Source organism: Myxine glutinosa, chromosome 6, assembly GCF_964187855.1.
Source record: "Myxine glutinosa chromosome 6, kmMyxGlut1.1, whole genome shotgun sequence".
NCBI lineage: Eukaryota > Metazoa > Chordata > Myxini > Myxiniformes > Myxinidae > Myxine > Myxine glutinosa.
In genome coordinates, this window is record NC_136266.1 from 48,837,922 (window position 1) to 48,851,625 (window position 13,704).

Below are 13,704 nucleotides of genomic sequence, written 5' to 3' on the forward strand. Positions count from 1 at the left end.
TTTAATAAATTTGCAAAACTTTTTTAAATCCTGTTTTCTCTTTGTCATTTTGCGGTATTGAGTGTAGATTGATGAGGGAAAAAATGAATTTAAACGATTTCAGCATAAGGCTGCAACGTAACAAAATGTGAAAAAAGTGAAGGGGTCTGAATACTTTCTGAATGCACTGTATATATATATATATATATATATTATATATATATATATATATATATATATATATATATATATATATATATATATATATATATATATATATATATATATATATATACTGAAACGCAAAAGAAACTTACCACCTTTGAAACCTTTAAATATCAACAATAACACTGCGTGTAGTAAATGTGTGAACTTATTTGTGGACAATAGTGTCCTCACTGTCAGACAAAACGGTCATGGATGGTCACTTGAACCTTCAATGGTCACTTCATAGCACAGCTGTTGAAGAACCGTTTTGACTGTCAGTGATTAGCCAAGGGGTACGGGATGATTTTAATGAGCTGCACGTGATGTCTTGATATTGGCTTTAAAAAGGCCAGTGCAAAATGGGCATTTTGACCAAATAATTTGACCATTTTGACCAACTTCAAAAAGACCGAAAACGCAAAAGAAACTTATCACTTGTTTGAAATGTAATAAAATTGTAACAGTTCAAAATAAAACAAACCAACAATTGCTAATTGAAACATTGGCATTTTATTGATGACATGTCAAGTTTTTGACCAAGATACACCATCTCATCAGTTTGTTCTACAGTACAGAACAGCACAGGGTGCAATGTCAGTCCCCTTTCAATAGCGTGTGTGGCCACCATTGTTTTGGATACAGGCAGTGCATCGTCGGCGTATACTGCCTACCAGTCTTTGGATGGATTGCTGCTGGATTCTGTCCCACTCAGTCCTCAATGTCTGAAGCAGCTCTGCCCATGTCCTGGCCCTGCCAACTACGCGTCTCCCAAGCTCATCCCACAGGTGCTCTATGGGATTCAGGTCAGGGGAGAACGCAGGCCACTGCATGGTGTTGATGTTCTCGCCTTGGAGAAATGCAGTGGTAAAGCGAGCAGCATGGGGACGAGCGTTGTCATGCTGAAAGGTTCTCAGTTCTGGGTGGTCTAGCAGGAATGGCAGCAGATGAGGTCGCAGGATGTTATCCACATACCGCTGGGTGTTAAGATTCCCATCCACAACCACCAGTGGCGTCCTGTACCGGCCTGATATGGCGGCCCACACCATCACACTTGGGCCACCCCACCTGTTGGCTTGACGCACGCAACAATCGGCATATCGCTCGCCAGTTCTTCTCCAGACACGCTCACCCCATCAGGACTGTCCACACAGAACCTTGACTCATCGCTGAAAGCGACCTCGTTCCACTGCGCCAAGGTCCACCGCTGATGCTGCTGGCACCATCTCTGTCGGTTGCGGCGATGGGCAGCCATCATCACGGGGCCTCTGTATGGTCTTCTGGCAGTCAGACCATAGTCATGCAGTCGTCTTCGTGCAGTATCATTGGAGATCCGTGGTTTGCATGCCCCGGAGTTTCTGCCGCAGTGCGGGATGCTGGACGGAATCGATCCCGCAGGTGACTTCGGACCATTTGCCTGTCCTGCCTTGCAGTGGTGACTCTTGGCCTCCCTGATCGAGGTCTGTCATCTGCAGAGTTGTGGAGGGTGTCTCTGTCCACCAGGGCCGATATCGTCTGGTGTGAACAGCCAAGGCGACGTGCCACCTCACGGTAGCTCAGTCCGCCTTGCAGCATGCCCAGGGCATGCTGCCGTTTATCCCTTGACAATCGTGGCATGTTGATTGAAATGCCCATTTTGCACTGGCCTTTTTAAAGCCAATATCAAGACATCACGTGCAGCTCATTAAAATCATCCCGTACCCCTTGGCTAATCACTGACAGTCAAAACGGCTGTTCAACAGCTGTGCTATGAAGTGACCATTGAAGGTTCAAGTGACCATCCGTGACCGTTTTGTCTGACAGTGAGGACACTATTGTCCACAAATAAGTTCACACATTTACTACACGCAGTGTTATTGTTGATATTTAAAGATTTCAAAGGTGGTAAGTTTCTTTTGCGTTTTCGGTCTTTTTGAAGTTGGTCAAAATGGTCAAATGTTTCGGTCAAAATGCCCATTTTGCACTGGCCTTTTTAAAGCCAATATCAAGACATCACGTGCAGCTCATTAAAATCATCCCGTACCCCTTGGCTAATCACTGACAGTCAAAACGGCTGTTCAACAGCTGTGCTATGAAGTGACCATTGAAGGTTCAAGTGACCATCTGTGACCGTTTTGTCTGACAGTGAGGACACTATTGTCCACAAATAAGTTCACACATTTACTACACGCAGTGTTATTGTTGATATTTAATGGTTTCAAAGGTGGTAAGTTTCTTTTGTGTTTCAGTATATATATATATATATATATATATATATATATATATATATATATATATATATATATATATATATATATATATATTGTTCTTCTTTTTTTTCTTTTTTTTTTTTTTTTGGTCTGTTGATGCTTTATGCATTTTTAATGCTTAAGATGCATTTTAAATCATGAAGCAACAAGTTTGAATTTTGTGAAACAGATCTTGTAATTTGTGCACATGATGTCAGCATATTGTTGCAATGTTGCAGTGAGGGTCAGCATATTCATTTTTGGCGTGTGTGTGTGTGTGTGTGTGTGTGTGTGTGTGTGTGTGTGTGTGTGTGTGTGTGTGTGTGTGTGTGTGTGTGTGTGTGTGTGTGTGTGTGTGTGTGTGTGTGTGTGTGTGTGTGTGTGCACGTACGTACACATACAGGCTGTTTGGGTATTCTCCTATGCATCTTCTTTTAACATGTAATGTATTTTTTTTAAACATCATACTACTGCAACTTGTGCTGAACTTACCAGGTTTTATCTTACCTGCAGGGGCCGCATCAAGCACGTAGACGTGGTGACCCTTTTGCGAAGAATCCAGCCACCACTAGGTTTTGGGAAGCTTTGTCCCCACCGTGTTGCTTGCAAAGTAAGTCAGGCTGTCTCTCCTTCCATAATAAACCCATCATCATCATCATTTAAATTTATCGTCTTTTTGAATCAACAAACGCCTATTGAGATGTTATAGCAGGCATAAGGACTCGATTTGCACATTCATGATTTTGACTGAATCAAGTCAGCAAAATGGAGTCTTCAATTGGGTCTGAGCTTTTCATAATGTAACAGTCAACTTCTTGTTACTGACTATTTTATGATGTTGGATAAATAGATCTGCGGCATCCCAAAGAGTGTATTTCTTTATGCAACACATTTTGCATCAACGTGAATGTTTTGTAACTGATCCTTCTCACTTTTGTGTTACGTCCATCCTTACAGCGCCTGGTCTCCATGAATATGCCCTTGAACAGCGATGGAACAGTAATGTTTAATGCGACACTTTTCGCTCTCGTCCGCACATCACTCAAGATAAAAACAGATGGTGAGTTTGTACTCTGAAATAATTTGCGAATGTTATTCATGATTTTTGATCACCCGATACTCGTTACAAACCAATCTTGAATTCTGCAATCACCAATAGGAGGTGAAGGTACAGGTGAAGGTACACATTTAGACGAGTACGGGATTTGTATTCTCATTCACATTTTCAGCTAGATCAGTGGGAAAAGCTGAATTACACTTCCTCGTAAAATAACTCCTGTTATATTGCCGCAACCACCTTATCTGTCGGTGTTGTTGGACATTGGAGGTCCTTTCGAAAGTTAATTAAAGAAAACTTCATTTTGAATAGCTGTTTTTCTTACCATACTGACCATGTATTTGACATGGGTACAATTAAGTACAAAATAATCAGCTATTGAATAAAGTAAATTTCAACTCCAATTCTTATTTATTGTGGCACAAATCTGTTGTGGAAATCATACGACAGATGGCCACCACATGTTGTTGAACATTTTTTGTGGCGTAGCCCGTAGGGTAATGCCGTCTGGAACCGTGTTTGTCCGTCCAGTGTATGTATATCAATCATGTCGAGTCTCCTCGGGCAATGATGGCCTTTGCCATCATATTGCCTTTCTCTGGCTGGTACACACGGGTAAGTGTGTGGTGTCGACGGGGGGTCACCACTCCTCTCCGTCCCTCTGCTGGCCGTTGGGAAATTCATCCTCTTCCGCCCGTGCTGTTGGAGTCCACTGGACTCTCTTCCACCAGATGTGCAGAGCCACCTGCTATTTAAACCGCATGGCTGTGGACCGTTACCCTAGTAAAGGAGGCTAACAGGTACTACACCTTGCCCACAAGTGACCTGGGGTTATGCAAGGCAGGGGCATCCATCTCCCTGAGGTATCAGAAGACACCCGCATATCGCATGTATGTACGTATGCCCCTCACAAACGTCCACAAATCAGAGCTGAGGATCTGGTCACATGACAGGGGGGGACAGCAGATCCTCCACTCAGCATATCCAAGCCTGGCGATGCCACTGTTAGACCATCAGTCTTGTTTAACAACTTTTAAAATGTCTATCAGAGAAGTGAACCAACTAACTAACTTTGAGCAATACACCAACTGGCTTTTTGGTGCTTTTGCCTTATTAGGCCCCTACCGGTGTACACCGGAGGGGACTATAGGTTTGCATGCCGTCCCTCCATCTGTCCGTCTGTCAGTCCGTCAGTCTGTCCGTCCGTCAGTCCGTCACGCAAAGAACAGTTTTCCGGACTTTTTTTTCTAAACGCTTAATGCTAATGATTTCAAACTTGGTACATGGTTTCCTCATGATAAGTTACAGATCAAGTTCGAACCTCACGACGTTTCGATCATTTTTGACAAAGTTGTGGCACTTTGAACTTTGGGAATTCTGATAATTCTGATGATACTTCACTCAGTGCCATTTTAAGTTTTAATTTCTTTTAAAAACCAATTTCTCTGCAATAATAGGACCGATTGAGATCAAATTTTCACCATTGGAGGAACTCGGTCTGTGGAATATTTTAATGGTAATTATGACATCACAGGTCACGTGGTTCGGCCACCATATTGTTTTTCGTGAAAACACAAAAACCCCTTTTTCTCTGCAACGGCTAAACAGATCGATGCCAAACTTTGCAGGCAGAATCGCATACCCATGACGAACAAAAAAGTCATCGAGCATGACGTCATGCTTCACATGGTTTCAGAGTTATGACGTTTTTAAGCATGAACCTTTAAAACCGAGCTGCTCCCTCATTTTTGATCCAATAGAGGGGAAGCTTCACAGATCTGTTCAGCATGTCAGTCTACTAAAATGTCTTTTTGGAATTTGCGATAGGGCACGTGGTTTGGCAGATATCGTTAATTAAACGAATTTTTTTTTTTTTATGGATATCTCTTGTTTATTCCAGAGTTCCCCTCAAGCCGCACCGCGCGCCCTCAGCCTCGTCTCGCGGACGTCAAAAGCGTGACACAGCGCGCGCTTTCGGGAGGGGCGGAGCCAAGCCGAGCAACAAATATATATACACACATCGATCATTGATCGTGAACCGGAAAATATAATAAATTACTGATATTTAGCGACTCGAAAGGTTCTTTATCAACAACTTCTTTTGTTGTGCTTCTGCTGACCTGTCTGCAAGGTGTATAAATCGAAGTCCCGAGTGCGAATCACAGGTGAGCCCGTCCTGAGGTAATTAGCGATTGGGAACGATTCAGAACCTGTGGGTAAATAACCCTTGGTAATTTCCCCAACAGTTTTCCGGACGACAGACTGCCGGTAGGGGACATGTATTGCAGCGCAATACTCAGAATGCTTGTTTATTCATCATATCACAAGAAGCAGATATCATCATCGTCACCGTCACCGTCATCATCATCACCGTCACCGTCATCATCATCATCATCATCATCATCATCATCATCATCATTATCATCATCATAATCATCATCAGCATCATCATGTGACATGTCCAAGGCAGAGCATAGGTGCTGCCGAAGCAGTTACGATGCTCCAGTTCTGATCAGGTCACCACTCTGACTCGGGATGTCAGGGCAGGAATGTGGAATTTGGGCACAGTGCCAGTGATAACTCACCTACTCCTCACAAAGAATGCAGTGGGATCCTTAGCATCCACCAACTAATGCAAGCAGATGTGACCGCCAGTTTAACGATTGATAGCTGAAACACTAATTAGTTGATGCATATTTACGGAAGTGGTTGATATGAGAATTTTCTAAATTATAAAAGATTGCCAACATTTGAACATGCTACATACACTATGAATGAATGAATGATCGTTTTAAGGCCATTTCTATTTCCATATTTATTGCTGCTTTATTAAATTTGGACTCATGATTTTCCCTTGCATAAAGAAATAGAAACTATCAAAGTCACCCTATTGGTAGATTCAGTCAGGTGACTACATAAAAAGTTGTACTTTTATTTATCTTTAGAGTTTAGACTCATCTTTTGCTTCAAATGAAAGAAAAGCAGGACATTTCAGTTCATTAAATTACAGAACACAATTATAAGGGCTGACACCTACTGGTTAGAGAAACAAACAAAAACCATGCAGACATTCAAAAATAAAAATCATATTGATAGTGGATTATTGATAGTGGATAGTGGTGATAGTGGATCGTGGATAGATAGTGGATAGTGGATTGATAATGGATTCAACAGCATTTCCATATATCTTTTCCATCTTCCTTTAATTCCATCTGGGTCGACAACGATTTGTCCCACTTCATCCTTCAAGCAACTCACCCCCATCACATCACACCTCTCTTTCGCTATCTGCTTTGCAATCCTGAATACTGCTTTCTGACCCTCTTCCGAATCCAAGCGTTCTCCGAACATGTAGGAAAATGTTCGGAGAATGCTTGGATTCGGAAGAGGGTCAGAAAGCAGTATTCAGGATTGCAAAGCAGACAGCGAAAGCGAGGTGTGATGTGATGGGGGTGAGTTGCTTGAAGGATGAAGTGGGACAAATCGTTGTCGACCCAGATGGAATTAAAGGAAGATGGAAAAGATATATGGAAATGCTGTTGAATACAGAGAATGAATAGGATGGCAACATAGAGAGTAACCCAGTTTTAGGAACGGCAGAGAAGATAACTGAGAAGGAAGTTGAGGAAGCGATAAAAGCCATGAAGGGTAGAAAAGCGGGAGGGCCGACGGGAGTTGTGGGAGATATGTTGAAGGCAGCAGGAAGTTAGGGTGTGAAGAGAATGACAGAGATCTGTAATCTGGTGGTGAAAGAAGGCCGCATTCCAGTGGATTGGGAACTGAGTACCCTCGTCCCTCTATACAAGGGGAAAGGTGACCCTCTGGAGTGTGGCTCGTACCGAGCGATAAAGTTATTGGAGCATGGAATGAAGGTATTGGAAAGGGTGTTGGAGAGGAGGATAAGGAAGAAAGTGAAGATCGACGAAATGCAGTTTGGATTTATGCCAGGAAGAGGAACGACAGACGCGCTTTTCATTGTGAGGCAGTTGCAGGAGAAGTACATGGAGAAGAGGAAGAAGTTGTTTCTTGGGTTTGTTGATCTGGAGAAAGCATTCGATAGGGTTCCACGCAAAGTATTGACATGGGCATTGAGGAAGTTAGGAGTGGAGGAATGGTTGATCAGAGTAGTGATGGCAATGTACAAAAGAGCGCGCACAGCTGTAAGGACGAAGGACGGGAACAGTGGTGAGTTTGAGGTGAAGGTGGGAGTGCATCAGGGGTCGGTACTAAGTCCACTACTATTTGTAGCTGTGATGGAGGTGCTGGCTCAGAACGTAAAGGAGGGTTTACCGTGGGAGTTGTTGTATGCACATGATCTGGTGTTGATTGCGGAAAGTATGGATGGACTGAAGGAAAAGATGAACAAGTGGAAGGAATGTATGGAGACAAAAGGTCTGAAGGTGAATATCGGAAAGACGAAGGTGATGGCAAGTGGTAAAGCATGTGGTGAGGTGGAAAGAACTGGGAAGTGGCCGTGTGCTGTGTGCAGGAAGGGTGTCGGAGTGAACTCCATTCAATGTACAATGTGTGCTGAGTGGGTTCATCAAAAATGTAGTGGTCTGAGAGGGTCATTAACCAGTGTGGCAGCTACATTCAAATGTAAGGTGTGCACAGAGGGAGCTGCAGATGGAGGAAATGTTAAGTTGGATCTTGGAGACGGCGTGAAGCTGGAAGGTGTGAAAACATTTTGCTACCTCGGAGACATGCTGAATGGAGAAGGTGGATCAGACTCGGCAACGGTTGCTCGAGTGAGATGTGCATGGAAGAAGTTTCGGGAACTGAGTGGCGTGCTGATGATGAGGAAAGTGTCGTTGAAGCTGAAGGGAAAGGTGTATGCTGCATGTGTGAGAAGTGTTATGATTTATGGGAGCGAGACATGGGTAATGAACGTAGAGCAGCAACGAAGGTTGGAAAGGGTGGAAATGCGAATGGTTCGACGGATGTGCGGAGTATCGTTGAGAGAGAGGAAGACAAATGATGAATTGCGAAAGATGATGAGAATAGAGCCTGTGATTGATGCTGTGAAGAGGAACAGGTTGAGATGGTTTGGTCATGTGTTGAGGAAGGATGAAAGTGACTGGTTGAGAAGAATGATGGAAATGAATGTAGAAGGAAGTAGAGGACGGGGAAGACCGAGAAAGACTTGGCTAAAGATGGTGGAAGACGAAATGTGGGCAAGGGGGTTAACAAGGAGAGATGCAGAAAATAGGGCAAAATGGAGAAGATTGTAATGGGGACCGCAAGGCTAACCCCCGCTCTCGTAGGGAAAATGGCCTTTAAAATGCATGTTGTGTTGTGTTGTGTTGTAGTGGATTAAATATACATTTACGAACAGGAAATTATGGGAATTTTTCTTCTTCTTCTTTTGAACATCTCTGGCTTTCTCTAGGAAATCTTGAGCAAGCTAACGAAGAGCTGCGTGCAGTTATAAAGAAGATCTGGAAACGTACCAACATGAAGCTGCTGGATCAGGTGGTTCCTCCAGCTGGAGGTTGGTTTCCTACCCTGAGCAGAAACACGGTTTGATAGCCAAAGCGTTTTCAAAAATTAACCAGGTATCATTTACAAGTTAAAATTGAGTCAGGCTAAACCAAGAAAGTTAGGTAAGTTATGCTTTGTGATCACTCTTTTTCTTTGTCGCTGAAAGTGAATGTGACCTTGATTTTTTTTTTTTTTTTTGTGCACCAAGCATCACTCTGTATCATTTTTTAATCTATTCCAATGTACTATGCCTTTTCAATTTACTTTACACACACACATGACACACACAAACAACGGATGTGGATACTTTGAGACCTGGTTGGTCTCGGTTCCATTTCCCCAAACACCCACGTGTGGAGATAGCAGCCAACAACAACTTACACACACACACACACACACACACACACACACACACACACACACACACACACACACACACACACACACACACACACACACACATCCGCACATTCACACACATACACACATACACACACACACACACACACACATTTACACACACATACACACATATACAAACACACATTCACACACACACACACATTAACACACAAACACACATGCACCCATATACACTATACACACACACACACACACACACACACACACCAATTTTCATTTAAATGGGCAACAGTGAGGAATCATATTTAAAGTGTAATGTGTATGTGACTTCATCTGTTGTGTCTGTGTTGGGTTACGATAAAAAGCACATTTTTAGTCCTCACCGGATTTCAAAATTGCTTTCCATTTGACTCGACCCAACCCAGAAGATTCAATACCCCTCTCGCTCAGGGGTATTCTGACTCCTCAAACTTTCCCTCCTGTTTTGGTTTGATTGTGAGTTATCATTGCTCTATCTCCTTCATGGCTAAGGATAGTGGTTTATTCTGTTATTTTGTTCGTCCGTGTGCTTCCCCGCAGATGATGAAGTTACTGTTGGGAAGTTTTATGCCACATTTTTAATCCAGGATTATTTCCGCAAGTTCAAGAAGCGCAAGGAACAAGGAGCCTTGGGCATCGGGCAAAGGAACACAGTTGCTCTGCAGGTTGACAATTACAGTCGTTCTTCACAAGTCCTTCTCTCTCTCTCTCTCTCTCTCTCTCTCTCTCTCTCTCTCTCTCTCTCTCTCTCTCTCTCTCTCTCTCTCTCTGTCTCTGTCTCTGTCTCTCTGTGTCTCTGTCTCTGTCTCTTTCTCTCTGTCTCTGTCTGTGTCTCTGTCTCGTGAAGGTTTATGTGCACAGTTTTAATCTTGGATAAACAGCAAAAGGCCATTGAGTGCAAACCTTGTAATTTGTTCGGCCATATTGATTAACCCATAACAGTAACATGATTCACAGCTCCTGTGCCACACAATCTTGCCAGAGGACTTAGACTGCATTTGCCCAAATTTTGCTGTGCACTGTTATTTTCACACAAGGAAGGTTAACGTCACAATAAAAAAACTCCAATTCTTAATAAAATTGATATACCTTATTTTAAAAATTTAATAATATGGCCACTTTCAGTGAGCCAGGTAGTACAGACACGTAAGATGCACACGTCACATGTCACATCCTGACATAAATCCATCACTGACGTAAATGTTGCGCAAGTATTTTTCATATCATGTACATGATTGTGTTTAGGACTTTGCTTATTTATGATTAGGAACACAACTTTCCATCTTCTAGTTGCTTCTTTTTATTATTCTTCTCCCTCTGCTTCCTCTTCCTCTTTTCTAAAAAAAAGAATTTTAATCCTGCTCCATGGCATTTTGCTCCATCAGTGTCCGTTTTGTCTGTGTAAACAAATTCTTTACGATAACTGCTCTAGCACTGAACTGTGATACATATTCTGCTGAAAAGAACCAACAAAATTCATCATTTCGACTGTACATTGCGCATTCATTTGGTTAGCATCTTTGTGGTCAGTTTATTTTGATGAATCATTTGTTGCGTACTTACATCATCTCCTAAGTGTTTCCCAAAATTACAACTATACCATGTCACCAGTTCGTCAGCAACAACATTTCACTGCCTAAGTTGCGATGGCGCGGTGCACAGAATCACATATTTGCCAAAAGTGTGGTCGTCTCGGCAGCACTACCGTAGCACGCAAACAATTAAAACAATAACAGCTTCAAAATCTACACACCAATCAGACATAAACAATTTCAACATGTTTCAGGCTGGATTACGAACCCTGCATGACATCGGGCCAGAAATTCGAAGGGCCATCTCTGGTGATCTAAACGATGGCGACAGGCCAGACAGCATTCAAGATGGAGAGGATGAACTCTACCGGGTAGGGCTTGCTCAAACTATCAAACTATTTATATTCCTTGCTATGTTCAGTAAATCTCAGGCTGTTTTATCACAGTGAGTAAGTATACTCATCTTTGAACTTTATAGTCTGGATTCATTTTTTTGCCTGACTATAAAATACCGTCCTGATGATTCATGCAGGAAGTACGCCTTTAGAGGTACTTTTGCATCAGTGTACTGTATAGTAGAACCGCCTTTAGAGGCCATTTTTCCCTGCAGAGCAGGGGTTGGCCTTTTCGGGAACCTTGGTCCCCTTTTTGAAACAATGTTTTACAGCCGTATGCCCTTCCTGCCATCAACCCTGTTAATCACCTTTTGCGACACACCAGGAATTACCAATGAACTGGTGCTCAATTTGCCGACCTCGGAAGGATGACAGGCTGAGTCAACCCCCCTGGCGTTAATTCAGCGATCGACCGGGATTCGAACCCAGGATCCTAGGATCCCAAGCCGGCACCCTAACCGCATCAGTGTAGACCCACTGTCACATCTCACATTCACTGATGGATGTTAAAGATCCCATGGTTCCTTTTTAAGAAGAGTCGTTCAATTTGTGCTGGCACCATGGCCAAATTGCTGCTCTGATATATTCTGCAGAGAGTGGAAGAATTGGGGTAAGGGGGCAGGAGACAATGAATCATCAGCTTAGCCATGCCCACAGACATTATGAAATCCACATCCAGCTGCTCCCTATGCATGATGATGATATCGGTGTAACAAATTAGCAAAGCTATGCATCCTGGATTAATTAATTATTTATTATTCTCTATCCTCTTTCTGCTGAAACTTTTCTCTCTTGCACTGTCATTATCATCCCACAGAGACCTGGAAGCCTGTACTCTAACCACGTACCTTACGGTGGCATTGATGAACGTAGGAATTCCCTCCCTCAGATCTTAGCCACCCAGAGACCACTCACCATGCATCCTCCGGGCACGCCGTCCGCTCTTCTTTTTGTCACCAACCACACGCAGCTTCCCATTTGCCAACCAGCATCTCGGCCGGAACCCGAAACATCCCTACCTAACACACCTAGCAAGGCCTTTGCCATCCTGAACAATGCCGCTTTGGCACTGCCCACGCTCAGCGCGGGTACCACGCCCAGCAACACACCGCCAGCCCCCCCGGTACAAGGCACCCAACAATTGCTCCCAGGTGTGGCTGGGTTATCACTGACGCAAGTTGAGAGCACGGGGAATACTGGCAAACCAGACGTCGCTGAAGGAACAAGACAAAGAAGTTGTGGGAGGTATGGTTAAACTGATGTGGTGAAGTTGTATTTTGCTCTCCCAAAGGAACGCTTTATCAAAAATAGGTTGGCTGAGATAATAAATTGCAGGTTATGTAGTCGCATGGCAGATTGCATCAAGAAACGTATGAACAAAGAAAGTTCACAATGGGATTATGCTGGAAAAGAGGAAGTAGAAAAGTTTGCAAAGGAACCGTTGCAGTTATTCATTCATACTATAAATTCCAGACTTGTGCCGGTTCACAGATTTTCACTTTTGGCCTTAAAATTGATTCGTATAAAGATTGTCGATTTTTTTGTCTATCTTGGTAAAGCTAAGGTAATAGCTTATGGTGCACATTTGATAGTTACTCGCGTCGCGGCCGTAGGCCGAGCACTTGAGTATTGCAAATAATCGCATCTGAGTGTTTGTGTGTTTGTCAGCAGAATAACTAGACAAAGAGGGCAACTACCATCGCCTCATTTGGTACAGAGCTTCATATTGTGAACGTTTCAGGAGCTTTCAATTTTTTTTTCTTCTGTATACAAGATCGAGGCTCGTGAAAGAGCTGACATTAATCGCACAAAAAAAATCAAGCAGACACATAAAACATATAATAAGGGGAGCGGTCGACAAGATGGGGAGAGAGGGGGAAGCACACAAACACAACATTTGAGAGCAGGGACATCGGGAGATCTGTGGGAGGGAGAGGGCTTGTGGGGACGAGGCACAGGAAGTGGGGTGGGGTGGGGTGGGAGAAGTATGAAACATATCGACACTGCTAGGACTTCCAGGAAAGTAGTTGGTATTTCACAAAAGTGGATCTGGGGTGAAATTAGCGGGGGGTAGAAAAGATCAAGGTTTTGGATGGGGGAAGATAAGAGATGGTGGTGAACAGCTGTTTTAAAGACCTGGAGGGAGGAGTGGGATTGAAGAGAGTGGGGGAGTTTGTTCCAGAGGCGGGAGAAAAGAGGAATGAAAGAGTGAAGCTGATCAAGTTTGAGCTCACAAATAAGAATACAAAATGAAATTTAGGACAGGTCGCTATGTATTCGTGCCACAGCCATAGGCTAGCACGTGGGTATTGGATAATCACGTCTGTGTGTACAATATGAAGCTCTGTGCCAAATTTGGCGATTGTCGAGTTATTCTGCCGCCAAACACACGCAATGCTCTTTCAGAAACAGGAAGCACATTGAAA

The 13,704-nt window shown here is 43.3% G+C and overlaps 1 protein-coding gene across 1 annotated transcript in view; it reads left to right on the forward strand.

The window, feature by feature from the left end:
• LOC137429749 (voltage-dependent L-type calcium channel subunit alpha-1D) overlaps positions 1-13,704 on the forward strand; it is a 519,508-nt gene that overhangs the window by 485,824 nt on the left and 19,980 nt on the right. Inside the window, exons 37-42 of the mRNA XM_078779833.1 lie at positions 2,925-3,021; positions 3,369-3,471; positions 8,858-8,959; positions 9,892-10,016; positions 11,138-11,254; positions 12,096-12,523. Coding sequence (XP_078635959.1) covers positions 2,925-3,021; positions 3,369-3,471; positions 8,858-8,959; positions 9,892-10,016; positions 11,138-11,254; positions 12,096-12,523 — 972 coding nt within the window. The remainder of the gene's footprint in view (positions 1-2,924; positions 3,022-3,368; positions 3,472-8,857; positions 8,960-9,891; positions 10,017-11,137; positions 11,255-12,095; positions 12,524-13,704) is intronic.